This window comes from Falco biarmicus, chromosome 3 (genome assembly GCF_023638135.1).
Source record: "Falco biarmicus isolate bFalBia1 chromosome 3, bFalBia1.pri, whole genome shotgun sequence".
NCBI lineage: Eukaryota > Metazoa > Chordata > Aves > Falconiformes > Falconidae > Falco > Falco biarmicus.
Window position 1 is genome coordinate 109931384 of NC_079290.1, and position 27481 is coordinate 109958864.

Below are 27481 nucleotides of genomic sequence, written 5' to 3' on the forward strand. Positions count from 1 at the left end.
TGAGGGACCGACCCGGCGCCAGCCCCGCTGCCGGCCGCCCGCGGGCGCCATTCGGGGCGGTGCCGGTGCCGGTGCCGGTGCGGGGGGCGGGCAGCACCGCCCCCTCCCTCCCGCCTGACCTCAGTTCCTGGCGGAGCGCGGAGCCCGTCACGAGTGCGGCGCCGCTCCGCTCCCTCCTCCCGCGGGGCCCCGTTCGCCTCCGCGCTCCGCCGCGGGGAGCCCGACGCGGCCATGGCGCGCTGAGCGCCGGCGGAGGCCGCCACCCCGCAGCCGGCGGGCCGGGCCGGGGCCGGGCCGGGGCAGCCGGCAGGACGGAGCCGGCCGGCGGGGGGCGGCGGGGCGGCGAGCGGGCCCGGCGGGCGGGCCGGCACTCGGCCTCCGCCGGGCGGGCGCGGCGGCGGGCGGCGGCGGCGGCGGGCAGCGGCGCCATGGAGCCGGCGGAGGTGAAGGACCGCATCCTGGAGAACATCTCCCTCTCCGTCAAGAAGGTGGGCGGCGGGGGCCTGGGCTGGGGCTGAGGTGGCCCTGGAGGCTCCGGCACCGGCGGCGTCCCGTCCCCGCCCCAGCTGGGCCTGGGGACCCCCCCTGTGCTGGGGCTGCGGGCCTGGGGAACCCTCTGCCCTTGAGGTGTCCATGGGGACCCCCTTCTCCTGGGGCTGCAGGTCCGGGGCCAGCCCTGGGGATGCCCCTCTGCCCTGGAGTGTCCCTGGGGACTGATTCTGCTGGAGGTGTGGGGCTGGGGGGCACACTTGGGACTCCCCAGACACACTGCCGCCGGAGATGTGGGGACAGTCCCTAGGGACCCACACGTGCACCCAAGGTAGGGGTCTGGGGACACCCCAGGGACACTGGAGGACTCTGGGCCAGGAGCGTGGGGTCAAGGACAAGTGGCATCCCCTCTGCCAGAGGCAGGGGACACCTTTAGGGACTTCTCTGTGTCATTTGGGGATGTCCCCAGAGACCTCCTGTGCTGGGGGTGTGAGGTCGGAAGCATCCTTTTTTTGCTGGTGCCATGGGACACCCCAGAGGTACCCCTGGGGGTGTGGGGTCACCCCCTGGCCCACCCTGCCAGAAGAGCGCTGCTAGGGTCACCCCCAGGAGCCTCTTTCTCTGCTGCTTGGGATATACTGGAGTTCCCCCCTGGGGTCGCCCCTTTTTAAAGGGTTTCTTTCTCTTGTGAGCAGGACTGGGGGAGGATCCTTGGGGGATCCCCTTTCCTGGGGCTGTTTGCTAGGGGGATCTAAATGAGTCCAGGTTGAAACCCTCTTTCGAGAGATCTCCCTTCAGCCAGGCATGTGCTGTAGAGGGCACAGGGCCGGGAAACTTTTCCCTGTGGACACAGGAGATGCATGGTTCGTACCTGTGGGTTGGCTGAGCCCTGATCTGTGCCCTCAAAATGGGGGCTCCGAAGACATGTGCTGTCTTACCTTGTCTCTCACCTTGTCCTCTCGCTTGCCCCTCATTTCTCCTTGCCCCTCAGTGTCTGCTGCCGCTGAGAGTGTTTCTTAAAGCCCATCGCTTTGGTGGGGAAGACCTGCATGCTGGCTCAGAGGGGACCAGGACGTTGGAGTCTGGTTGGGGTGGTCACAGGAGTGAGTTGTAAGGACTTGCTGAAAGTTTTGGGCTGGGCCACGTGTCCTGCCTAGTCCACATGCGAGCTCCAGCCATTCTTTGAGAAAGAACCCAGGCTCTGTTGGAGGAAGTAAAGGGGGTTTTGTTTGTTTTCATCATTTGGGGAAAGGAGGCTTTTTGAACTCACTGATGTTTCTCCAGTCGTTGGGTTTCTGCTGCCTCACAGAATGGGAGGTTTCCTGTGATCTGCAATGTGTCCTGACACAGATTCATCTGTGGAAACTCATCTTACAAAGACCATAACGAGTGAATTCCCGGCACTGTTAAGAAAGGGATGGTCTGCCATCGCCTCTGGGATGTAGCATGGATGTGCAAGCCCCTCCCAGCCTTTTTCTTTACTTCCATGGGTGACCCTGTCCTCTGGTCTCTCACCTTCCTGTCCTCTTAAAAATTAAGGATACTCTTTTTATCTACCTGGACATCGCTGGATGTTCAGCCTGCTCCAAGCTCTGTCACAGTGCTCTGCAGCACTGCTGCCTCAGTTTCCCCTTATGTATTACATCTCACACTGGATTAGTTTGACATAATTTATTTGCATTCATTCAGAAAATCCTTGGAGGACCCTTGTTGGGCATATTATAAAATCAACATGGTGCTTATTCTAATTATCCTCAACTACAGCTTTGCCAACACACCTTTGCCTTGACTTGTCTTGACTTTCACCAACCAGCAGTTGGTCCAGCGGTGAAGAGGGATTTGGAGATTTTTCGGTCCTGCCTCTTTCGCTTTTTTGTTCACAGCAAGAAAGCTCACGGCAACTTAGGAATCTACATGAAACTTCAGGCTGATGGACTTATTTATACCATCTCAGTGAAAGCAAACTGAGCTGCATGGCGAAAGTCCACCAGTGGCACACCCCTGCTTTTTACCTCCCCAGGATGCGGTTGTTCTTCCCTGGGGACATCGCTTCGCTTCAGCTATGGAGCCGCTACTTTCTCCTGGCACTTGCCTCTCTGACTTCAGCCCTCAAGTCCCTGATATTTCTCTTTTTCTCTTCATTAGTGGGAAGAGTAAGATAGTAGGTTAAGGGAGCAGGTACACCCTTCCCACACCCTGGCTGCGCGCTGGGAAATCCTGCTCTCATTCATCCTGCTCTCCCTACCTCTGGGTCCATCTTGAGTAACTCCTCATTGCTGGGATTGTGTCATGGGGCATGGAGGAGTTTTCCAAGTAGCTCACCTCTGATTTCAAAACCTTCCTAGCTGTGTAGGTTGCTTGCTCCATACTTTCGCCATTGCTGCAGGTTTGAGTTGTAGAGCGGAGGGTTTGGATGTGTTTGTGGAGATGTGCATGCCTCTCCACGCTGCTTTTTGGCCAGATTATGATAACTTTTCTCAGCTTCAGACCCAAAGAGGAGTTTGTGAACTCTCGGCAGTCCATGGACTGCAAGTCAAGTGTTACTTTAGAAGACAGCCAGGACTAAACCCCACCTCAAGACTGGGTAGACTGGGACAAACCACCACTGAAGGCTGAGGTACCTGGTTATGATGTCAGGCTTTGAGTAACAGCAGCAGAAAAAATGCCTTATTTTCACAGAGCGGCTCAGGGAAAACCATCCAGACACTTGTCAGCTTCCCCCTGCCTCAGATGGGGAAGGCAACGAGCAGCAGCGCAGCCTTGGGCAGGGTTTGTGCCACAGAGACCTGTGGCTGTGACTTCAGTTTCTACAGGGTGCTTTGGAATTTCAGGAGGGGGTGGGGGTCAGAGCACCAGCGGTGGGTAAATTCTGTAAAAATCAACATCAAAAAAAGTGCTTCAGTTCCAAGGGAATCCCTCAAGCCTCAGTGGACAGGACTGCTTCCCTCTTATTTTCCTAGAAATATATGAGGGATGGAGCACAGCTAGAAAAGGTGAGGTTGCAAACCTGCTTGGAGAGAGTAATTACAAACCTGCAAGTTTCTCTGTGTGATACCCAAGTGCCAGATCTGGACCATTAGTGTACTTCATCGGTATCTCTAGAGATCAGTGGGAGCTTTGCTTTTGACTGCAGAGGTGTGAGATCAGGCCTCGACTGCGAAGAGGGAGGCAAAACATCTCGTTTAGACAAAATTGGCCTTTCCAGCTGAAGAGGTGTCAAAGAGGCTTCTGGTCTTGGTGGCTTCAAGAGAGGTTGGAGAAGCTCAGCGCTGGCGAGCTGGGTCCCTGCTTCAATTCCAACATGCATCCAAGGGAGCTGTGAGCATGGTGTTGATTTTCTGTCTACAGCTTGTCCTCTCTGACCTCCCTGAGAGATGTAAATTCAGAGGGCAATGTGGGACAGTGATTCTGTGGAGCTTGTTACTTCTGTCTCATGACCACTTCTTTTCCCCTTTCCATTCCAGTACTCATCCTGCTTTATGCTGAGGGTTGTGCTCCAGCACAAATTACTGTGCAAGTTGATGCCTAAACCTTATTTTTTTAAAAAAGAATTGGTGTTTTATTGAGGCAGAAGACTGGAGATGAGCATGTTATTCACTCAAGTACTTGTTTTCTTCTAGGAGCTATTACTGTGCGTGGCAGCAGTGGGATGAGAGCTGTGTCCTGGTGCCTCCCAGTTGAACTCTTGCCACTATAAGCATGTTAGAAATGCCAACAGCTTCATATCCATCCTTGGCCAACCATCTCCTGGTAGCTAGAAGCTATCACAGATGACCTGGTCCATGCTGAAGCTGGTAGTGTAGATGTTTTGTATTCTCTTGTTGGATTTCCGTGCCCTCCTGGATGTTGCAGTGTAGCTTAAGGAGAGATTTATTGCTGTCCTGCCTGCGATTAGGTGGTAGAAATGCAAAGTCCTTAAACAGTGCTTATTGTTGGCAATTCCAGGAGCTAAATGTAAAATCAGAAAAGAGATTGGAATCCAGGATTTGGGGGCTCTTTGTTTTTCAGCCTTTCCTACTGCCTTTGAAGGACACACATTCTCATGAACTCTAGAGCAGCTCTTCCTTGGTGCATGTCAATCAGGTGGAGCAGTGTGTTTTGCCGATGTTGCAGGAGTTCTTGCCAAAAGCTCTGGCTCTGCTCTGTTTATGCATGACTTTGGGAAAGTTTCCACTTCTCTCACAGTGTATTGATGCTGTGCCTTTTCTGCCTGTCTCCGGATCAGATTTTTAGCCCTGTACTATGGAAATGCCTTTGCAGTCTCCCATGCTTCCTGGGCTCTGCCTTGCAACATCTCTGCTTGTCCTGCATGGCGAGGAAGGGTAGGTTTGGGGATGGTGTAGTACCCCCGTGTCCTGGAGAGGAGCAGGTAGCGCTGGAGTGGAGCATCCCTCCTCAAATCATGTAGGGAACATGCTCATCTCTGGCTGAGTGGATTTATTTAGCCCAGCTGCCATGACATAGAGGTGGCAATTCTGGAGATGTGAAAATATCCTGACAGCAGCTTGTCTTCTGCTGCCTGTTGAGGGGCACCTTGCTGATTCTAAGATAACAGGGGGGTTTATCTCTGCCAAGATATTTCCTCTCGCTCACGTTTGTTCCAGGCCACATCTACTGTTGCTGTGGGGAGCACACAGCGGAGATCAACATCAGAATGCTCATGCTGCTCCCCTCGGAAGTCCTGGCATGCCCCTTCACCACGGGAACCAAGTCTGCCAGCTGCCAGGAGCCTGTGGCTGAAGCTAGCAGCAGTCTCACGGAGCTACTAAGTTGACCACGAAGACACAAGGGTCGCTCAGGTGCTTTTAGGAAATCTACAAAAGCTTGCAACTCTGACACTACATATTTTGGTGGTCCTCTGAGGGCTTTGCCCCTGTTTGATGAGTGAACAAAGCCATTTGCTGTGGTTCTGCTGAGAGCGTGGCTCTATTTCTTTGGTTGCTTGAGTGGTACAAGGTTTTTCTCTTTGGAAATTCCTATCACCTCATCCTGGCACAGGTCTGGTGGTGATATGAGGTTCGTAGTGTACAGTTGCAAGGGGATTGGATTCTGTGGGTACCTAAAATGATGTCTCTATACCCAGGGAAGGTATTTCTCAAAATCAGTTCTGGATCTGCTTGTGGACAAGGCTAGGATAGCCATTTGGGGAGGAAAAAAAAATCCCGTTTGTCCTCCTACCACTAAAACAAAGCATTTTGCTGGGAGACCAGTTGGTTTAAGAGGCTGAATTTTGGCAGTAGGTTTTGTATGAGGAGCTGAAGCAATGCCTCTGAGCCTCCCTGCCTCCGATTGCACAATTTCAGTGGCTGTTGAGTGATTTCAGCTTTCCCTGCTTCTGATATCCTGGTCCAAGAGGAGTAACTGAAATAACTGCAGGCCAGAGGACTTGGTCGATGGGGTGAGATTCAAAGCAGCAAGTGCCTGGCGTGTGAGTAAGCAGCAGCTATCTGGGAGAGCAGCACCATTACCAAGACTCGCAGGGCACGGGCACCCCACGCTCGCTTGTTTTTTGGTGTGTTTACCAACCAGACGTGGGTTTTCTTCCCATGAAACCTGTTTTTTTCAGTTGTGCCGAGCATTTGACCTTTCTGTGTGCCTTCAGTTAGCACAGGGATCCTGTTCCACAGCAGCCAGCTGCATGCCCGTGCCCTGCTCTGTGCTCTGCTTGCCACAACAGAGGAACACGATGCTCCCTGCGACCTACAAGCAAGCGTCACCACTGGAAAAAACCCTATCCTTGGCTGAGCCACGCACAGGTCTGGCCTGCTGCAAGGTTTGCCACTTAGAAATAATGAAGGAAAGCCCTGGAAGAGCCTTGATGGTGTGGGGGCTGACAAGCGTACGTGTCCCAGGAGGTGACAGCCTTGCTGGCATTGGATTGCAAATGCTTGAAAGCTCTGCATTTCCAGCCACGGAGCATCTTTGCTGTGGGTTTCAGCTTCACCTGTTTTAGGCTTCTGTCTCTGCACATCATGAGCACGCTCTGTTTCTCTCCAACATTATGTGTGATGCTCTGAGCATGCCGATGTATTTCACCGGGAAAGCCACAAGACCTAGGGCAAGGCATACTGACTCTGGGATGGGAAGCTGGGCGCTGAGGCCAACACTGGTGTGGATGCTTGTTGTAAGAAATGTTGAGTCAGACCACATATGCAACCTCAAAAGCTTTCTGCTAGAGCTGAAGTTGTAGGGCTTTGTATTCCACAAGTGAGAATAATACTCCTGCCTTGAAATTCAGCCTGCTTTTATGGGTGGTATGGAAGATCAGGAGTTTCCCAGGCAGAGTAGTTCAGCCTCCTTTTTATCCATTTGCCGTTGAATGTCTGTACTCCCCTGAGCAGGTATGAGAGTGCCAGTTCTTATGTGTCTGTCCTGTCCCTTCCTGTTACCTCTTCCCTTGGAGTTGAGCTGCCATCGCTTGCCTGGAACAAAGGTCAGTCACCTGCCACCTTTTTTTGGTGCTCCCTGGAGCTCCAGGCTTGCTCCTGAAGGTGCTCAGCTCCAGGTGCAGCCCCAGACTGAGTGCCAAGGCCCAGAGCTGGCTTCTTAATCAGCGTTCTTTTGATGACATTAAGACAGCTTTGCAAGCTGTGTTCCAAGAAACCGTATGGGCTTGCTCTTGCTGCAGAGGGTTGTTGTGGCTGTGCATCTGGCAGGTAACATGCCACCATCCTTGTACACTTATGCAGCATGGTGGAAAAGCAGGTGCTGGGAGCAGGCTTGGGAAGGGATTTGGATCTAGCAAAGGGTTTGCATCTTCAGCTGCCTGCCTGGATGGCTGGTGACGTACTGCCCTGAAAGAAAACCACCTACTTGATAGCTTGGAGAAGGTGTCTTTCCAGCTGCTGGTGAAAACAGTGAGAAGACAGGAATTGAGGCAGAAAAATGGGTGCTGCAGTTTCCTTCCGTTACGTTTTGGCTGTCCACTTGCTGCTTTGTGGTACTGCTTTCGGTTTGCATTCCTGCAGCTGGGGAAAAGCCCTCACCACTCCATGTGCTGTGGGTGGGAAAATGGGTTTTGAAGCACCTCTCGCCTTTCCCATGCAGCAGGCACGGTGGTTAGGGAGCCAGAGGAATCCAAGGAGTGTTTATTTTTCTGTCACTGTGTTTGTCCTGCCAGGGAAATACCGAGCAGAATAAGGGAAGTGAATTTGGTGTCGGAAAGCTGCTAGTGAAACATCTGTGGGCCAGATACATGGAGGGGAGATGAAGACTCAGTTGGGTTGTGGCCAGCCATCAACAGGTCAGGAGACAGTATTTCAGGAACGTTTTGGAAATGCTGGAGAGATTTCAAAGGAGCGCCACAAAAGTGATTAGATTTGGAGCATGGACTTTACAGCATGCCTCTTTGATTGTTGGCATCTCTTGCAACACAGAAGAAGCTCTGCAAATCGGTCTGGAAAGCTTCACGCTCATTGAGAACCAGTGCAATTAGTAGGTTATAAAATTGTGCAAGGAACATCCTTTCTTGTGCATGCCACCGTGGGGTGTGGTGTATCACTGCAAAAAAAAAAAAAAAATCAACTTGTGGTTGATAAACAGCAATTAAATCTACCTTCTCCTCAACAGGGCAGAGGTGCAATTGTTAGGAGCACAAACCTCTTGTTCCCCCCATGCAAAGCAGCTCCCTTTGGACAAACGCCCTTCTGCTCTGCTTTCTTCTCAAGTGTATTTTAACTTGCCAGCCTCAAGTGTTTGGGCTTTTGTAACCAGTTCACAGAAACAGGTTCTTCCCACGCTGTTGCAACACTGGTGCTCGGACCGAGTCAGGGCTGCAGAGTGGTCTCGGGGAATGGCAGGGATTCCTTCTGCGTGCCGACAGCGCTTATTTTGGCCACAGGAATGCCTAAAAATAGCCCCGGGTCAGGGCTCGAGGCGTTCGCTGTGCCCTACTTGAGTCCTGTTTCAGAGCCAGCCTTCAGGCTTGGCTTCTGGTGTTGGAGCGCAGGAGAGGAGGGGAAGAGCATCCCTGGAAAACCCAGGTGTTGTGTTTGGTTAATGCTTTTTAACCCTGTTGCTTGCTGCCTTCCTGATTTGCTCTGGCCCAGCTCTGCCCAGGAATGTCAGGGAGCTGCTTTGTGGATGCTTCGTAAGAGTTTGGTCACCACCTCCCAAACAGGTCCATCTGCTGCACCGTGATTAGGGAGAGGTTGGTTTCAAATTATCCATTTGTGTTTTGCAGTGATTTACAGGAGAGAAGTAAACACTCCATATAAATGCCATTTTTTTCAGGGCAGTGCCACATCACTCCTGCCTGCACTCATGGTCAGGGTCAGGTACTGGGATGGTCCGTGGCCTGTGCCTCTGCCCCAAGATGCTCATGGTCATAATTCCTACAGATTTTTAGCTAGGTTGATCTTGGAGCAGGCAGTAGGCAGATGTGTTTCAGGGGATGATGCAACTGGATTTTGTTCCCCAAATGGGAAGGCTGTTTCACTGTACCTTTCTTCTGCGTGTGTCTTCATCCTTCTTCCCAAGCTGAAAACACCTCCCCATCAGCTTTTGCAAGCCTCAGCCTTTCCCCACCCTCGCTGTAGGGATTACTCCACCCAGGAGATCCCGAATCTTGTTCTGTCTTGTTTCCTCCCTGGACACATGGTAGGTTGGCAGGGATCTGCCTGGCCGATCTCCTTTTGGGGCGCCAGCAAGCCGTGCACGTCCTTTGCTCAGCCCACTGGCTGTGTTGATTTTGGTGGAATGCTGGAAACGGCACCATTCTTGATGCAGCACCATACGGAGAACGTGGTGGCACATCTTTGTGCCTCTGGGTAGGAGTGAGCCCTTGGTGCCCTTCCCTGTGACCTGCAGCTTCTAAAATGCTGTGACTCAGAGTGCCCGAATCCAAATCCAAAACTGCTGAGTGCGCATTCCGCGCTCGCGGGGTTCCACGTGCACAGGGCTGGTGTGACCCCGTGACTCTGAGCAAAGCGCTGTCACGCCAGCTTGTTCTCAGGCTCCTGACATTGCGGAGGGACAGGCTTGAGCCTTTTGGGGTAGGTTTGCTCTGGACATCCCTGTGATGCTGGGTTTTCCAGCAGCTTTCCCAGGAAGAGGGTACAATGCAGGGGTAGCTGGTTTGTGTGGAGCAGGAGGCTGCGTGCTCCTTGCAGAGCAGTTAAAAGTGCCACCAAGCCTTAATATAACAGAGAATGAGTCCTTCAAAACCTAGATCCCTTCACGTGGGAAGATCAGGCTTTTCTAGGGAAGAGAAATCTGTTTTTTAGAAATTCCCTGGTGCTTCTTGATGTTTGGAGACATTGAGATGAGACAACTGCTGTTTGCTGGTGGTTTGCATCATCTGATGATGGGAGCGCATCGGTTCGTGTAGCAACAGAGGGTTGGGAGCTGTGAACTGGCTGCAGGAAGGACTGTAACAAAGATCTAAGTTATTTTGGGGGAAGGAAGGGAAGAAAAAAGAGGAAATGCTCCTACTTGCTCATCTCTCTTGCTGCTCAGGCTTGGAGTCTCTCTGTCATGGGGAGTTCCTCCAGTCGGTGGCACAGACAGGCTCCAAGTTCCCTCTGAGGTGACCTCCCCGAGCTGTGTGTGCAGAGCCTAGCTTGAGTATTTCTTTGTGTTTAGTGGGAAGCTGACGGAGAGCCTAATTTATTTGTGTTTCCCCCTAACTGTCCCCTAGAGCTGCATTTCCTCAAGCCAGCGCAGAGCCTGCAGAATCCCTGCGGACAGGAGCCCTCCTCTGAGGGTATCCCAGCTCTCTGCAAAGGCAGCAGATGGATGGAGATGGTTGGGACAAACCCAGAGTTTCTGCCTTCAAGTCCAGGCTCACAACCAGTATGGCAGCGGCTTTGCTTCCTGCCTCAGCTTCCCCAGAAATGAGATATTTTAGTGAGCTCCAGACAGCTCTTGGAGAGCATCCCCTGTGGCTCCATCTATCCGTGGTCTGAGGGATACGGCTTTAAATGATGACTTTGTTTCTTCTTCTAGTATCCTTACTGCAGCTTAAAACACTGACTGCAGGTAGCTCCTGAAATAGTTCCCAGATAGTGGGATTTTAGGGCATTCTCCTCCCTGCTTGGGTCTGAGCTACCTATTAATAGTGTAAATCTTTTGGGACAGCTTCCTGCCAAAAACAGACGAGTGCTGCTGAGCTGAAGTGCTTCGCGTCTCACCTGGGTGTTGTAAAAAATTCTGTTCGTCACCAGAGCACCCGCGGGTGACTCTGCAAACAAAACATTACTGTGTTTTGCCTTCCCCAGGGGATTTGTCTTCTGGACTACATGGGACAGGGACTGCGCTGGGCGATGGGATGAGGGAATTTGGCTGCGATTCTTTGGGCTCAGCAGTTCTTTCCCACGTGAGGGCTGGGACCAGCTCCGTGCAGGAACACGCCTGGCTCTCCCATCTTACCTAAGAGCTCCAGAAAGATTTCAAGGCTTTCAAGCCAGGAGGTGTTGGAGCTAGATATATTCATGTTTTTAAGAGTGTCGTCAAGAACAGTTCTCCAGGGCCCATGAGGTGTTCTCTGTCCCCTTGATAACTTTTACATTGAGACTGGAATTACTTTTACATTGAGACTTACATTTCTAAAGGAGCTTCTCTGGCTCTAGTAGTAATTCAGGAGGAGCAACCAGTTTCTGGGGCCAGGTCAGACTCAAGCAGCACAGTACTGTCAAGTTTTTCGCTTCGAAATCTACCATTTAACTGGTGAGGTTTGGCAAAGACATATCAGGTCACTAAAATATGTGTATGGGTGATGCATTCGGCTCGGCTGAACTGTGCTTGCTTGTCACCAGCCAGAGCAAATAAACGTGGCTCGTACAGCTGAGATTACATCCTGGGTGAGTAATCTCCCTGCCTGGATGCCAAGTATGTGTGAGACGGGCACCTAAATAGATCTGTAAGCTCTAGGGGCAGGAGGAAGCCGGTGGGTCAGCTGGGAAGGGATATAGGATTTGGGTGTAAAGGGGTTTCTAGGATTTCTAGCAGGTTTTGCAGAAGCAGAAAAGCAATTCACACTGTGGTGAGCCTCTGAGGGCTGTTGTCAGCAGAGCCTGGGGCCAGTGCTGACTTCAGAGCTAACTGCGACTGCAAACGGGTTAACTGAGGATGAGTCAAGCTGTCCTGATTTTAGAGAAAGTGGCAGCTTCCTGAAGTGATGTGTTGTAGCCTTGCCCAGCAGAGGCAAACTACTCGGGATTAATTGAACTGCCTTTGTCCTGTATGCACGTGCCTCCGTATCTGCGCTGCCCTCTGCACCCTCCGAGCCCCCGCTGCCTGTGGTTGAAAGTCTGGGGCAGCCCTCTGCCGCATGGCGTCAATACCCAGCATCGTGGTGGTTACCCAAGCTGCCTGTAACAAGAAAACCTCTGGTTCTTCCCGGGATGCTGAAATTCTGCTGAGATTTCGCACAGATGCAGCACAGAGCGTGCACGCTGCGGGAATGAGTCTCCTGGGCTCGGTGCATCTTTTGTACCTGGAAGCGATGTCTCTCCCCAACAAGGGTTTCCCATGGCAAGACCCTGAGACTGAGGAGGGGGCTTGTTCATGGCAGAGCCAGAAACAGAGCCCAGAGCTCCGATTTATTTCTGTACCAAAATGCTTTGCAATGGCTACAATGCTGCAGAGGAACCACCGAAACCCCGCTGTAGTGCTGGCTGTGAAGGAGGAGGCTGTGCAGCTGTGGCCACGCTGCTGGCCTGTCTCTGAGGCTTTGTGAGTGAGGTTCTCCCTGTGAGTTACTACTGCCTTTAGAGTACTCTTAAAACCAATTGCTAGACCCTGTAAGTAACCTGCATCAAGCTTTAGCAAGCTGAGAGATTAAAAAAAGCTGATTAATGCTAGCTGTGAGCGTGTTGGCATCTCCATCTGCCTCCTCGGTGGGCTGCAGAAGGACGTTGCAGCCATCCCATCTCCTCCTTTTGCAGCTGCAGAGCTATTTTGCTGCCTGTGAAGATGAGACGCCAGCCATCAGAAACCACGACAAGGTCCTGCAGCGGCTCTGTGAACATCTGGACCATGCCCTGCTCTATGGGTAAGCACGGAGCCTGCCCCTGGGCTGCCGGGATGCTTTTCACCGTGCTCTGCCTACCGTGTAGCCTCAGCACGGCGTAGCCATCGAGGCAGTAACTGGGATGGAGATAACTAAGCCCTCCTTTAACCTTCCTCTGGGCTTCTTTCTTCTTCCAGCCTGCAAGATCTTTCCTCGGGCTACTGGGTGCTGGTTGTTCACTTCACCCGCCGGGAAGCCATCAAACAGATAGAAGTGCTTCAACACGTGGCCACCAACTTGGGACGGAGTGAGTATTCGCAGACGCTGCCCTGGCTCTGAGGGCCAACCTGAGTTTGGGGACATGTGGCAGGAGGCAGGTTGTGCTGAGGGCTGGGGCTGCAGGCAGCCCCCTGCTGAGGCCAGGTTGCTTTGCTCAGGCCAGGGAGGTGGGAGTCCTGCTGTTACTGCATGGTGGCTCGAGAAATAACCACGCCGTGCCTCAGGATCAGGTGTTGGGTCAGTCGTAGCTCTGTTTCTGCTGCTGTGAAACCAAAGCAATCTGCTGGGCCGTGCTCTAGGGAAGGTTTTCTGGCAGATGGGAGGCATTGCCTCTCTCGACCCAGAACGTCCCACTGTAGCTGTTGTTTGCCCGATGCTGCTTCTCCCCTGCTGTGAGTTGTCTGTAGTGGATGTTTGGGACCATCGAGGCTGCTTTTGACACAGGACGAGGCTGCTTTTGACGCAGGATGGTGCCCAGAGACTTCCTTTCTGCCTGATTATCCCAACACCCTTCATCTCCCAAGCCCTGTACGCCCGGTGAGAGCAGAGCTGAGCACAGGCTCCACCGTCACCTCTCTCTGCACCAGAATTTGTGTAATATCTCAAATTGCACCTGATTTAAAACAATTCTCCCTTCATCTCTCCCATCTCCTGATCCGTGCTGGAAATGTGGAGAGACACAGTTGTGTGTCTGCTTCGCAACGAGCTACCACGCAGTCTCTTATTCCCCTTCCCACTCCAAATCATGAATCTGTCCCTTCACCTGCTGTCGTTTCCACCACCACCCCACCACCCCCCACAGATTTCCTCAATGGTCAGTTGCTCCCCTGAAATGATAACAAATGCAAATGAACAATCTGATGTGTTTTAATGGATTTGTGATTATTTCTAGGCTTGCTTCACTTCTCAGGCATTTCCCCACAGATAAATCTCTGTTGCTTTGTTTTCAGGCCGGGCATGGCTGTACCTAGCTCTCAATGAAAACTCCTTGGAGAGCTATTTGAGGTTGTTCCAGGAGAACCTAAGCCTGCTGCACAAGTACTATGTCAAGTGAGTACCCCAGCTCCTCGTTTGGGCGCTGGTCGGCATCCTTTCTCATCAGAAGCCAGCCCTAATTTGCCAGGCAGTTGATCGGGGTCCAATTTTTCCTTGTGGGTTTTGCAGAGGTTTTGCATGATTAATGTAAAGGTCCCAGATGTGGACTCACTGTCTTATATAAAAAGGCTTGCCAGCATGTCTCTCCTAGTTACTGCTTTTACTCCCAGTCCCAGATGTACACTTTATATTCTTCCCTGTTTTCCAAGAAGATGCTGACCTCTTGTCCGGGGACCCAGCTGTGGTGGATGCCTGGAAATCTGGCTGTAGCTCAGTTTGGGGGCAGCACGTAGTGGATCCCTGACTATTCTGAGCCGCATGTACCTGCCCTTAAGCTCTTCCATGGCTCTTCGGAGGCAAACAGCAAGCTCGTAGCTCTGGGGCCATTTATAAAGCAGCTCGGAGACAGGCCGCCAAGAAAACAGAAAGGCGCTTGTGGCTCTTTCTCCTCTTTCCCCCATCTGTAAAGCTCTTTTGTTTTACCCATGCTGCAGGAACGCCCTGGTTTGCAGTCACGATCATCTGACTTTGTTCCTAACGCTGGTGTCGGGGCTGGAGTTCATCCGCTTTGACTTGGATCTGGTGAGTGTTTTATCTGTCTCTGTTGGTTCAGGGAGAGCAGGTCCGTGGGGCAGGGGGAGTCCTGGCTGTGACAGGTCCCACCACTTGGTCTGGGCTGTACCTTCCTGAAGGCCATCAGCTGAACACGTGAAGCTGCCACTTTCATGAAAGGCTCTAGGTTGGGGTCTTTGGAGATCCAGGATTTATTCCTGTTGCTCAGTTATTCCTCTGCAGTGTTTGGAAGAGGAATAAGAGCAAGGCAGGTGCAGGGAAGCCAGCTGTGGGGCGCAGTGATGGGGATAAAGGATTTAAGCTCTGCAAGTGTGGTATGAAACACTGGCGTCCCTCCAGGTAAGCACAAAGCCACTGACTAACCCTCAGCGTTGTAGCGGAGCAGCCGGGTTTCCTTTGAAAGGTGGCAGAAATGGACGGTCAGAGGACGTTCAAGGACAGTCCCGTTGTTTTGACTGTGCTAGTCACAGCGTGCGGTGACGCAGAGCCTGACTCACCCCATGCTCTCTTCTCTGCAGGACGCACCTTACCTGGATCTGGCCCCGTACATGCCAGATTACTACAAACCTCAGTACCTGCTAGACTTTGAGGACCGACTGCCCAGCTCCGTGCACGGCTCGGACAGCCTGTCCCTCAACTCCTTCAACTCGGTCACCTCCACCAACCTGGAATGGGACGACAGCGCCATCGCTCCCTCCAGTGAAGGTCAGTGGTTTTTTGGAGACAGGCGTGGTCAGGGCTGTGCGCTTCCCCATCCCCTTCAGCTGAGCTGCTGGACCAGATGAGGCACCAAATGATGGGCTGGAAGAGACCAAAGCCAGAGACCCAGCAATTAGGCTGTGAGTCTCCCTGTCTTGCCTTGGGAAGTGCTGGGATTTAAGCTGTTGACTGCCCCTTTGCCTTGGATCGGGAGAGAAGGACTTTCCCTGCTAGTCAGCTCAGGCAGCATTTCCATCCTGGGGAGTGTGTCTTAGCGAGATCTGGAGGAATCTCCCCATGCAGTGAAAGCGTACCCATACCTGAGTGTGGCTTCCAGCACAGAGCAGGTACACTGGGCTGCAGAGGACCTTTTATAACCACTTATTTTGCAGTCCGGAGTCCCCCATATGCTGGAGATGGTGGGGAATTTTTTCCAGAGCTTTCTCCATGTCTGCAATCTGAGGGAAAGGCAGCCCGTGGTCCTGGAGGTGCTGGTTTTTCCCCTTTATGCATCTTTACTTGAGCAGCCCGATCAGTTGTCATACTCACCCCCTCGGAGAGGGCTGGGTGCTGTTCCTGATGAACTGAGAAGACCTGCATCTTGTGCCTGCCCCCTTAACCCTCTTGAGGCTGGAGCAAGGAGCTCTTATCCTGCACGAAGCCTGTTCACGTGAAGGAGCAGCTCTGCCGCTGCTGTTCCTAATCCAAAATACATCGGCCCTGTTCCTTTTTGGATGTCGGTTTGAACAAAGCAAGATCAGGGGATTCTGAAATAGATGGGGTGATGTGTGCTTTTAATTGGATGCAGTGAGTTCAGGGCTGAGTCCGCATTACAGCTGGGTTGCCTTTGAGACAAGGGTCCACCAGTTGCCATTTATGTGCCAGAAACCACAGACATTAAAGATGCTGAGAAGGAGCAGCCCGGGGTGGGCATTAGTGTTGTTTTAGCAAAGGGCTTTGAAGCGCACCGCTGTTCTGGGCTCACCTGCAGTATCTGCACTCATGCTGTAAGTGTGAAAGGGTTTGCTTTCAGGGACTTGCTTATGCCAAACCATCGTCCCAGGTAAGTTGGAGCCAGCACAAGGAACCTAGCGATAAAAGTCACAGGAAGAAGATTGTCTGGCCTCAACGGTTTGGCGTAAGCGGCTGTTTCAGTGCTTGCTGCACCCCGGGCTTGTATTCCTGTTTTTCCCTCAGCAGAACACGTCTCGGTGGCAGCACATCTCCAACCTGTCCATTTTGACTGGGCAAGGGGTGTCATGGGTTTGGCTATGCCCTCCAGCCCGTCTGGTGGATGGAAACCTAATAGTCAAGAGGAGACAGGTTTGGAGTGGAGATACAGGAGATTTTGGAGCTAGGTTTTGGGTTTGGCATCATGGCAAGCTATTCCCTGTGTCCGGGCAGCGGCTGTGATCTGTGTCTCGGTTTCCCCGTGCATAGAGGGGTTTGGTGCTGACATAGAAATGTCGTCCCCTGTTGTGGCACCAGGATGGTGGAGGTGTCCAAGCCCAGGAGGGGAGGCATTGCCGCTGGTCCTCCAGTGTGGAGCTGTGTAACTTCTATAACTCTTTCACTGCTCCTCATTTCAACAGGAGCATCTCACTACCCTGGGAGTATAGGTGGAGCTGGGGATTTTATGATCAGAGGACAAATTTTCCTCTTTGATCAGACCCCTGGCTTTGCAAGCATTAATGAGTCAAAGGTCACAGTATCTGGGAGGTAAGTGTGAAGCGGGGAGACTGAGGCACAGAGTGATTAAATTGGTTTCCAGAGGAGATCCCTGATTAGGTGCACAAGTCCTGGATGACACTGATTGTTTTTCTGTTTTAGCTTTCCAGCACCTTGCATAATGGGGCCCTCGTCCTTCGCTGGTCCCATTGCAGCTCCCATAATGCAAACATCCAGCAAGAACAACTGTTACTGCAGCTGGCTTCCATTTGCGTCCATGTCTGCTAACTATTTTCTCATGCGTTTTGGATGCCGGTGGAAAATTGTTTTGTTTTTCTCCTTTCCCATCGCCCCAAATCCCTTTTACACTCTCCCCTGCCTCCCTTCCCTCCCCACTACTTGTATTTCTAATCCTGAGTTTTATCCCTCATTTTTATAGATTATGATTTTGGAGATGTGTTTCCAGCAATGCAGACCATGCCCAGCAGAGGCTGGGAAGGTGGGACATACTCATCTGTTACAACATCTTGTTTTTCCCTCTGCATTGCTGCCACCTGAAGCTTGCTGCATGCTTCCCGGTTCATTTCTTTTAACAAGCAACCACCACATCTTGATGGAATTCAGTAGAGGCAGAAAGGAGCAGAAAAGATCCCCCAAGGTGGGAGGTCGTGTGTCTCATCTGTGAGACCACGTGCAGAGCTTTCCCCAGCTCCTGGTGTGTGCAGGCACGCTCACCTGGCTGTGTGTCCTGGAGCAGGGGGATGTTTTCCTGCCTCTGATAATCCCTCTGTGTCTTCTCCACGTCTGTCCCAGCGCTTGGCGTAGCAGATGCAAGGCTGGGGTTTGCAGTGCAGGTCCGTGGCTGCTCAATATGTTACAGCCCATGGTGATAAAGGAGCCTCCAAACCAGGTTCCAAAAGAAAAGCTGCAAAATTGCCCTCACCGTGAAGCTGGCGGGCAGGGATCAGTGCCTGTCCAGAATGAGCATGACATGCCAGCTGGCCTTACACCACAGATTTCCTCTTTGGGGTAAAGAAGAACTGATCCACCTTCTCTGGTTTCCTGAAAGCCCTGGAAAACAGCTGAATTAATTCTGCTTGCTTTAATTTTGGGCATTAACTTGGGAGGTTTTGTTGTCCTTGAACCCTACTTCTGTGTCAAAACACCCCTCTTGAAGGCACAGCATCCAGCACGTGGCTGTCTTCAGTTTGGGTCACTACGCTTCTTTTGTTTTCTTTGGGGTTTTTTTAATTTGTTTTCTCATTTTTAAAACCAACTTGTCAGCTATGCCTGGCCTTTACGGTCAAGAGCATGAGCCTGTTTTAGAGGAAATTGTTCTAGTTCCTCCACACACAGGAGTAGGAGACCTCTCTGCTTTACCCCAGAGGAAATACACCCACGCTCCATCCCTTGCAGCTGAAAGCTGGTTGGAGCCTTGGGTCCGAATTCCATGGCCGATACCACCTGAATATTTGGGAAGATCCTACCTGAATTCCATGTGGATTGCTCTTGGGCTCTAACATGCTCCCCTCTCACCTTCTTCCTTACCCCACGCACAGAGATGCTCACAGAAATGGTTTCATGTGTCCCTGAAGCTTGACTGTACACCCAGGGGGTACGAACCGTGTTTCCAAACCCGACGCCCAGCATGCAGCTTAGCTGAGGGTGTTGGGTGCAGGCTGGGAGAAGCCGAGGGACGCTGGGGACAGATCCCTCCGGCTTTGGGGCTGTGCACAGCTCCCGTGTGCAGGTGCCAGTGTGACCTGTCGCTGCTCCGGGCTGGGTTACTCTGATGAGTAAACCTTGGCCATAGCAAAGTTTTAATTGTAACCCCCGGCCGGGTTAACTTACCAATGTTTGTACCAGAGCAAAAGGTTAAGAAAGTTGGGGCAGTTCCTTGTTTTCAGCAAATGCTTCTGGGGGTAAAATTCTGTATTTTTGACAAAGATTGTTTTGTCTTAACCAGTAGGGCTTAGGCAAAAGAAGTGACATTCATTTTGGTGATGCAGGCTAGAAGCCTGGGGCTGAAATAGCTTGTAAATGTTTTATTTTCCCTTTAATGTAGGCATTAAAAATCTACCCGATTTACTTCCCTTGATAGAGTTCGCACCCTCCACGCTGCAGGGCAGGCGTTTCAGCAGGAACAAAGCCGTGCTTTGAAATCGGCCATCACAAAACTGCCTTTATTAGGGTTTTATAAGAGGTTTCATTTTTCTATTTAAAATGTAAGCTCCTGAGTCAGTCTGCCAGGGCTGTGGTTCCCTCCCGAAGGGGTCTCCCTGCCCAGCCAGAGGTTTCTAGCTGGCTTTGGAAACGAAGGGTGCTGGAGAAGAGAAGGGCATGGGTAACCTTCCTGTAACCATGACTCTGTGGATGGGTAACTCCGAGCATGACTCCTCTCGCCCTTCTCTGCTGCTCCTTTTCCCTCTGAAGACTAACGTGGGCCAAGCCGGTTGTGCTACAGCCCCTCTGTGCGCTCGGACCCCGGTGAATGCTGTGTCCCCCCTCCAGCACACCTCCAGCCCCCCTTGTGCGTCTCATGCAAGCAGAGGAAAGCAGCCAACTCCGTAAGGATCGCTGCTCTCTGGGCTGGCTCCGTTCCTGCCCTTCTAGCCAGGCGAGCATCTTCCCAAAACCCCGTCGCAGGGGGGAAGCAGCAATGCAGGGCAGCAGCCTCGTTAGCTTGCTGTCGCCTTGCTAAGGAGCACTGCGGCCCCCAGACCCCTCCAGTTCCTTCCCAAGGATGCTGCCTCTACTTAACCTGGCTGCCGGGTCGTGGGTAGCCGAGCTGGTATTTCCAGGCGTTGTCTAAATTGCAGTGGGTGCAAAAGGCAGAGCGATGCTGGGTCGCACGCTGGCCTCTCTGTCCCTCCTCGCAAAGAGCCTGCTACCCGCAGCAATCTGAAGCTACGCTGGTCTGACGGCGCTCTGCCAGTGCCTGCGATGGTGTCACTGCGAGCAGTACAGTGACCGTGTAATGCCCCAGCCCCCCAGCGCGCGGCTTTGCTTGGTTTGACTTGATCCAGGTGCCCGAGCTGACGTTAATCCCACTCTTCCCTTCTTGTCTTTGCAGATGGAGACCTCACAGACACACTCAGCTGCCCGCGCTCCACCGCCTCGGAGGCGAACGGCAGCAAGGCCTCCGTGAAGAGCCCGACGCAGCGCTACAACCCCTTCAACGAGGAGAAAACCGATGCGCCGTCCTCTGCTGAGACCACGCCGGTGCACACAGCTTCCCAGGAGAGGGCAGAAGCCACCCCTGAAGGCACGGACCAGTCTGAGAGCTGCACAGAACTGGAGGTCATCAGGTAGGGACAGAGCTGCCTGGCCTGGAAACGTGCCCTTCATTGTCATCTGTCACCAGAGGTTGATGATGTGCCTGCCACCCCATGTAGCCTGACAGAGACAGCATCTGTGGCGTAGCTTTTATACCATCGTGAAAAAGTGGTTTTAAACCTCCACACACCAACTGATGCTCTGTAGGTGTCAACAGAGCTGGTTCCTTGGGTCTGTAGAGGTACAGGCCAGCTCAGCTTAAACACTTTTGCCCAACAGTCTGTATCAGAGAGCTCAGAGGAAGCCGGGAGCTTTTACTTGAAGCTTTCTCCAGCTGGTGGCAGGTTTGCAGCACCTCTGGGCCTCAGATCGTCTCTGCTGTCCTTCCTCTTGTTTGTCAAGGAGCTGTGGCTAAACCTGTCGAGGGAGATGCCTCTGCAGACCTGCTGGCCTGTGTTTGACTCTTGCAGAGGAGATCCCCAGGGATCCCTCAGAGCTCTTAACCCAGACAAAGAGCTCAAGGCTCCGTCTGCTCACACCTGGGGATGGGGACACCCCAAAACCAGCCCAGCAGGCCTGTGCTTTGTTCTTGTGCCCTGTTTTTCCTGGGAGGAGCAGAGGAGCTGGGTTATGTTGGGTAACCCAGGGCAGGCACACGGCAAGGGGAGCACGGTGCTGGCTTCCCAAACAAGAGTGACCTGGCAGCAGTTTGGGTGCCGTGGGAGGCCTGAACACTTCCCCAGCCCCGTGTGCCATTCGGGCTCCAGCCTGCATCTCCCTTTTCTGGCAGGCGGGGACCCAGCATTCCCATGGCCTCTTGAAACCTCTCCTCCCAGCATCTGGCTCTCAAGGGATTTCTCCCAGGTCCCTTTAGCTCCACATCCATTTGTGATCCCCTTTGCAGCCAAAGGAAGCCCAAGACGCTGCCTCCAGCAGCCAGCACCTCTTTTCTTTTTTGGATAGGTAGGAAGCAGCACCCATACCTTGCTTGTCATGGGCTGGCTGGCATGGACATGAGGACTCGGGTGTTGAGCGATGTTCCCCTTGGTATAAGGATTTCTCTGCAACAGGGAAAACTGCAAAGGGAGGTTGTTGGGAAAGGGTGGGACCCCTCTCTATATTACAGAAGTCTTAGCGCGCCCAGGTGTGACATCTTCATTGGTGTCTCACCATGCAGGTTAGCCAAGAAGAAGAAAACGGGGAAGAAGAAGAAGGTGAAGCCCGAGGAGCCAGTGAACACCCCTGCGCCTGTAGCATCTGAGACCCAGCAGGCCAGTGGAGACAGCGGCGTGAACGGGCTGAGTGACAGAGAAGACCCGCAGAGAGACGATGCCCCCCCTGCCCCGGCTGGTGAGCCAAACCCGAGCGGGCAGGAGGAGGGTCGTCAGCGCTCTGCCCTCAGCCAGCTGGCTTTACGCATCCCCGAGATGAAGGACACGTCCATGGAGAGCGTGGGGCAGCCGCTGAGCAAGGTGATGGACAGGCTCAACGGGCAGCTGGACCCTGGTGGCTGGAACGCCCCCCTCGAGCTCCCCGGGCAGTCCTTTCGGACTGGCATGCCAGGGGAGACCCCAGATGGATCGTCCTCTGGCGACTTTAGTGAGGGGATTTCAGCCCCCATGGACTTCTACCGCTTTACCGTCGAGAGTCCAAACGCTGCTGCATCAGGTGGTGGCCACCATGACACTCCAGGGCCTGGCCAACCGCCACATGTTTCTGGTAGCCCTGAGGCTCCTGAAAAAGAAGAAGACAAAGAGGGAGAAGCAGTTGGGGCAGTAGAGGGGTCTGGAGGGGCGAGTGATGAACCCCAAACTGGTCAGACAGAAACTGCCAACCCCCAGGCTCTCCGTGAGCCGAAGAAGGAGCAGCCCAGCCCTTCCCCGAGCAGTGCTGAGGACTCTGGTGTGGAGGAAGGGCAGGGCAGCCCTTCGGAGCTGACCCATCCCTCCGAGTTCAGGTGAGGCTGGTTTGCTCAGCAGGGAGAGCATCTTCCAAATAGTCTTGAGCTCAACCTGTCACTTTTCCGTTGTTCTGGGTTGGGGGGGCAAAGCCCACCCTTTTCCAGGATGAAGAGGCACCAAGGGGTCAGGACAAAAAGGTCTTGGATGGTCAGCAGGTGCCCAAATCGTGGACAAGGTCAATCAGGAAGGGAATTGCCCTTTCTCGACTCACCCAGCTCTGCATCTGTGTCCATCCTCTACTGTCTCTCTTCACAGGGTGGATAATAACCATCTTCTCCTGCTGATGATCCACGTCTTTCGGGAGAACGAGGAGCAGTTGTTCAGGGTAAGGTGGTCACCATCCATCTCCCGTGAAGGACCAGCTCTGTGCCTGCGTCGGCCGCAGCCTGAGAGCTTGTTTCTCTCCACACAGATGATCCGAATGAGCACTGGGCACATGGAGGGGAACCTGCAGCTGATCTACGTCCTGCTGACAGATTGCTACGTGTACCTGATCCGGAAAGGTATCCTGTCCCGACAGCCTCTATGCTCAGCTGCAGGGAGCAGGCTTGCTTGGCTCGTGGCTTGTCCATAAATGAGGGCACTGTAGCTTGCTACGTCCACTGCCAGCTCCTGCCAGTCCCCCCGTGTCCCCTGGAGCAGTGGCAGTCACAGTAGGGAGCTCAGGGTGACTTGTCCCCCGAGAAGCCCTGGGACACGTGCCCTGTGGCTCCGTGCTGCCTGGGACACAGCTTGGTTTGCGGGTCTGTTGCTGCTGCTGCAGGTCCTTTGCCCCCCTTCACGTGGCTCTTTGTGTCTGTGCCAGGGGCAGCGGAGAAGCCGTACATGGTGGAGGAGGCGGTTTCCTACAATGAGCTGGACTACATCTCGGTGAGTGCAGCCTGGCTCGGGTCAGCCCTCTTGCGAGGAGCAGGAGGCGAGGGGGGGGCAGTCCTCGCCTCTCTGGCCGCAGGGGTGTCAGGAGCTGCACGGTGGGGTGGTTTTGTTGGGTGCTCTGTCCACGGGGAGCTTTTTTGGCCAGTAACTCTGACACTGGGAGAGTTCAAAGTGATCCCCCGTCAGATGCCACCTCGGCGGGTGCCCAGCTTGCTTGTGTCTTCACGTGGGCAGCAGAGCGACTGCTGACCTTCTCTGCTGGGGCCAGAAGCCAGGTTCAGCCCTGCTGCGTTGCAGCTCATCTCCCACCCGGCTGCTTTAACTGGTTTTACGTGGCACAGGTTGGGCTGGATCAGCAGACGGTGACTCTGGTGTGCACGAATCGGAGGAAGCAGTTCCTGCTCGACACCGCGGACGTGGCTCTCACCGAGTAAGCAGGGACCGGGCAAGGACCTGCGGCGCTTTCCTCCCAGCGTGCAGCCCCTCGGGCTCCCGGGGTGACTTGGGGAATGCAAGAAACCCCGGTGACAGCCCTTCACAACAAAGTCCTACCACCAGCTGGGGGTTTGAGGTTTGGTTTGATGCCTCCTTCGAAACCCTGCAGGTAGCTGGAAATGCCTTGAGCGTGAATAAACCCAAAGCCCCTTCCCTGATTATACCCTCAGTCACCTGTCCCTCAGGCTGACGGCCTCGGGGCTCTGGGCGACGCAGGCTGCCTGTCCTTGGTTCACTTGGGATGAGTAGAGACGAGGCCTTGACTTTCAAGGCACATCCCCAGGTCTCTCCGCGTGTTGTCAGCCCAGAGAGGTGACCTCTTCAGGGCCCGGATGGCCCTGCCGAGAGCTGTGGTGGGATGGATGTCCATCTCCCAGTCTCGCCCATCTCCTTCCTGGAGTTCAGACTTTGCAGCCCCCATCGCCTTTGGTCTGTAGGTTGATTTCGAGACCCTTTGGTCTGGAAAACCAGAGGCCAACGTTGAAGGGAAGCCCCTTTGGCATCACAGTGCGTGAGGGAGGTGAGGGGCTGTTTGCCCTGGCCTCATCGGAGATCTCTGCCTCCCTCTCAGGTTTTTCCTGGTCTCCTTGAAATCAGCCATGATCAAAGGGTGCCGGGAGCCCCCGTACCCCAGTATCCTCACAGATGCCACCATGGAGAAACTGGCACTTGCAAAGTTCGTGGCCCAGGAGTCCAAGTGCGAGGTGAGTTTGGATGTCGCGGCCATCGCTGCAGGCGGTGGTGGCTCGTGGGAGACCCCCTCCTGTTCACTCCTCCGCCTCATTCTCACAGGCCTGCAATGTCGTCGTGCGTTTCTACGGCCTCGTTCACTGGGAAGACCCCATGGACGAGGCGCTGGGACCCACCAACAATAGCTACACCTCCGCTGAAAACACGGTCACCAAGGACGGCATCCTGCACTACAAAGCGGGGACCTCCTACCTGGGCAAGGAGCAGTGGAAGACCTGCTTCGTGGTGCTCAGGTGGGTGCTGGGGCTCTGGGTTGGGACTGGGGTCAGCCAGGGCTGGGTGCTGGGACCAGTTTGCTGCTCAGGAGCTGCTTGGGAGGTGAAAGGACCCATTTTGTCACCTGGGAGGCTAAAGCCACCAGCTGTGGCTGCCCAGCAGCAGGAATGCAACACCGGGGGGGGCTGTGTGGGGTGGAGGGCAGGGCAGGGAAGGAGCCGCTGCGGGACCAAAGCAGAGGGTGGCCAGGTGGCTGTCGGAGCCGAGCTGACTCCAGCCACCACCTCTCATCTTCCCAAACGGCAGCAACGGGATCTTGTACCAGTACCCGGATCGCACCGACGTCACGCCTCTGCTCTCCATCAACATGGGGTAAGCGGCTGGTGGGATGTGGGGGGGGATCTGGGGGTCAGGCGCTCCTTCGGATATTGAGGGAGGTGTTTCGGGGCAGCTGGTGATCCAGTCGGTGCTGCAGGACACCCTGCTTGCTCCTGGCTGGGTACAGGTGCCCGTTGGCTTCGGCTCCGCTGCGTGGAGCTCATTTTCTCCTGGGTTTGGCACACCGAGCCCACCCTTTGCTGGGGAACTGGCCTCTGAGGGGCTGACGTACCCCTCCGAGAGCCACGCTGGGCGACCCGCCACACTCAGCTCCGGCTCTGCCGCAGCGTGCGGAGGTGGAGGCCATCGTCACAGATGGGAACCGAGCGCTTGTGGGGGAAAAGGGGTGACGTGCAGCGCAGGGAGAGCAGAGGGAGGCTGCTTTCAGGCTAGTCCGTCCCGCTGATCCCCATCCTCCCCCCTCTCTCCCAGCGGCGAGCAGTGCGGGGGATGCCGGCGCTCCAACACCACCGACCGGCCCCACTCCTTCCAGGTGATCCTGACGGACCGGCCCTCCCTGGAGCTGAGCGCCGAGAACGAGGAGGACATGGCGGACTGGATGCAGTACTTCTGCCAGGCTGTCTCCAAAGGGGTGAGCTGGGGACAGGCCCCCAGGCGTGGGCGCATCGACCCCCTCCTTGGCCCAGACTCCCTGTGGGGCGCAGCCCGGCCGGCACGGAGCTGCCCAAGGGAGCGGGGATGTCTGGTAGGGATGGAGCGGGCAGTTTTCTCCCGAGCCAGGAGGGCTTCCCCACGGGACACCCCATGGAGATGGGGCTCCTTCAGGCCACAGTTTACCACCCCCCGTTTCCCCTCCCCGTGCAGGTGATCCCCCAGGGTGTTGCCCCCACACCTTGCGTCCCCTGCTGCCTGGTGCTGACGGACGAGAAGGCTTTCACCTGCCACGAGGACTGCCAGACCAGTTTCTTCCGCTCGCTGGGCACCGTGGAGCTGACGGACATCACCGCCATCTCCACGGAGGCCGGCAAGGAGTACTGTATCCTGGTGAGCATGGTGCTTCGGGACCGGCTGGCCCACGGCTGGGCAAGGACCGGAGCGGTAACGGCCGGCCTCTCTCCTGGTGTTTAGGAGTTTGCTCAGGACAGCAAGCAGTTCCTGCCCCCCTGGGTCCTCTATTTTAGTTGCACTACAGAACTGGAGAGGTTCCTCTCAGCGCTGAACGCCGCGTGGAGAAACATCTACCAGGTGAGGGTGCGAGGCTGCGTCACACCCTTCCTCTGGCGAGGAAGGGCGAGCGGGGCCCTCCGAGGAAGGCGTGGGTGGATGTTTCCCTGCAGGGTGAGCCCAGCTTTCCCACGAAGGGTGGGAGAGCCACGGAGCTCTTCAGTGTCCATATAACCACAGGATGTGGGATTTGCAGCCCGAGTCCCCTGGCGAGATGGGCCACGAGCATCCAGGGCTGGCAAGGGGACTGGGGAGGAACCTGGGTCAGCCCCGTCCCCCTCTGTCACCCGTACTTATGACACGGGCGACTTTCCCGGCTCTTTTTGAGGTGGTTTTACAACAAGGAGGAGAAGCAGCTGTGGTTTGTTCCTCTCCTGACTGCCCCCCGTGTGTGTTCCAGGTCGACCTCCTGCACAAGGCCATTCTGGATGCCGCTGTCAAGAAGAAATGCGAGGACGCTCAGAGCCTCATCGACAGCGCCTGGCAGCGCAGCGACAGCCTCTGCCGCGGGCGAGCGGAGCGGGACCCTTGGTGTTAACCCTGGCCGGGGGGAAGGACAGCTGCCAGGGGCCCGGTTTTGGAGAGCAGAGCTTCTGTCTGGCTGCCCCAGCACCCCAAACCCGCCTGCCATCGCTCAGTCCTCACCAGGAACATGCCTGCAGGCGAGGACCCGTCCCCACCACGCTCTCCACTGAGCTGGGGACATCCAGCACGTTTTGGGGAGCAACCAGACGCTTCACCACGCTGGAGGCGAGGCCGAGCTCGCCCCCTTTCCTTGTACAGCCATGCAGGCGAGCCTGCGCCGCCCCCCTCATCCAGCTGCCACGGGGCAAAATAATTTGCCTTTCACGGAAAAATATCCCACTAGTAGTGAGGGAGAGGGTAGGAGTGGGGTGGGCTGGGGGAGGGCATCCCCCCAGTGCGGCGGGGAGCAGGATTGAGGACTTGTTCATTTTAGAACAGGCTAGGGGGCACGGAGGTGGTGGAAGGGGAACACTAAATCGCTACCGTGCATGTTTTCTCCTTGCTAATACAATCACAGAGTACAGCTCCGCTTCGCCACCTCTCCCAGGCCGGGAGATCTCGCCCAGGGCTTCTGGACATCGCAAAACCACTCCCCAGCCTCTCCATGAGATGTGAGACTTAAGGAAGAAGGACCGGGGCCAAAAATTTGCCCTTAAATATTCCAGCAGGGTTTAGGGAGCTCTCAGAAGCTGGTTTGAGGTTTGGATGCTGGCCCCACGTGCCGGGGGAGAGCAGAGACCGACTGCAATGTTCTTCGGGTGTCCTAAGGGACGTTGTCACGTGGCTGCCACCAAACATGTCCCCATCTTCTCAGCTCACTGCATCCGAGGCCAGCGAGGGCCCGTTGCCACTTGCCCTCTCCAGCGAGCCTTTTGGGGCACGACCCCAGCTTTTAAATAATAATAATACTCCGGAAAACCTTCTCATGTACCAGACGTTCACGGGGCCTTTTTCTGGGAGGAAACTTATGTGACTGAATGTATATGTATATACATCCCCAAATAAATGCCCGTTGGGAACGCGGATTTGGCCTGACGCCCCCTCCCATGCTGGGGGGCTGCTCTTC

At 54.5% G+C, this 27481-nt stretch overlaps 1 protein-coding gene across 3 annotated transcripts; it reads left to right on the plus strand.

Annotated features, from left to right (window-relative positions):
* PLEKHM2 (pleckstrin homology and RUN domain containing M2) lies at positions 1-27440 on the plus strand. Of its 3 annotated transcripts, XM_056332478.1 has the most exons (20): positions 120-488; positions 12375-12481; positions 12637-12746; positions 13669-13768; positions 14308-14395; positions 14905-15091; positions 17193-17252; positions 19827-20061; positions 21207-21986; positions 22246-22315; positions 22403-22493; positions 22796-22860; positions 23208-23296; positions 23933-24065; positions 24154-24344; positions 24634-24699; positions 25138-25297; positions 25531-25710; positions 25795-25911; positions 26291-27440. In XM_056332478.1, exons 1-20 carry the CDS (start codon positions 429-431, stop codon positions 26426-26428), a joined length of 3027 nt encoding a protein of 1008 aa, XP_056188453.1. In that variant the 5' UTR covers positions 120-428; the 3' UTR covers positions 26429-27440. The 3 variants fall into 3 exon arrangements, with proteins under 3 accessions (XP_056188454.1, XP_056188455.1, XP_056188453.1); XM_056332479.1 differs by lacking the exon at positions 17193-17252 and having other exon boundaries at positions 1-488; XM_056332480.1 differs by lacking the exons at positions 25531-25710; positions 25795-25911; positions 26291-27440 and having other exon boundaries at positions 119-488; positions 25199-25297.
* Positions 27441-27481: the final 41 nt, after the last annotated feature.

What these genes read in the sequence shown, in the direction of transcription:
- PLEKHM2 (XM_056332478.1), top strand. Translation starts at nt 429, where the DNA reads ATGGAGCCGGCGGAGGTGAAGGACCGCATCCTGGAGAACATCTCCCTC. An exon ending in ACGAGGAGCAGTTGTTCAGG is followed by an intron (nt 22,316 to 22,402) that starts GTAAGGTGGTCA and finishes CTCTCCACACAG; the next exon opens with ATGATCCGAATGAGCACTGG. An exon ending in CCCAGGAGTCCAAGTGCGAG is followed by an intron (nt 24,066 to 24,153) that starts GTGAGTTTGGAT and finishes TCATTCTCACAG; the next exon opens with GCCTGCAATGTCGTCGTGCG.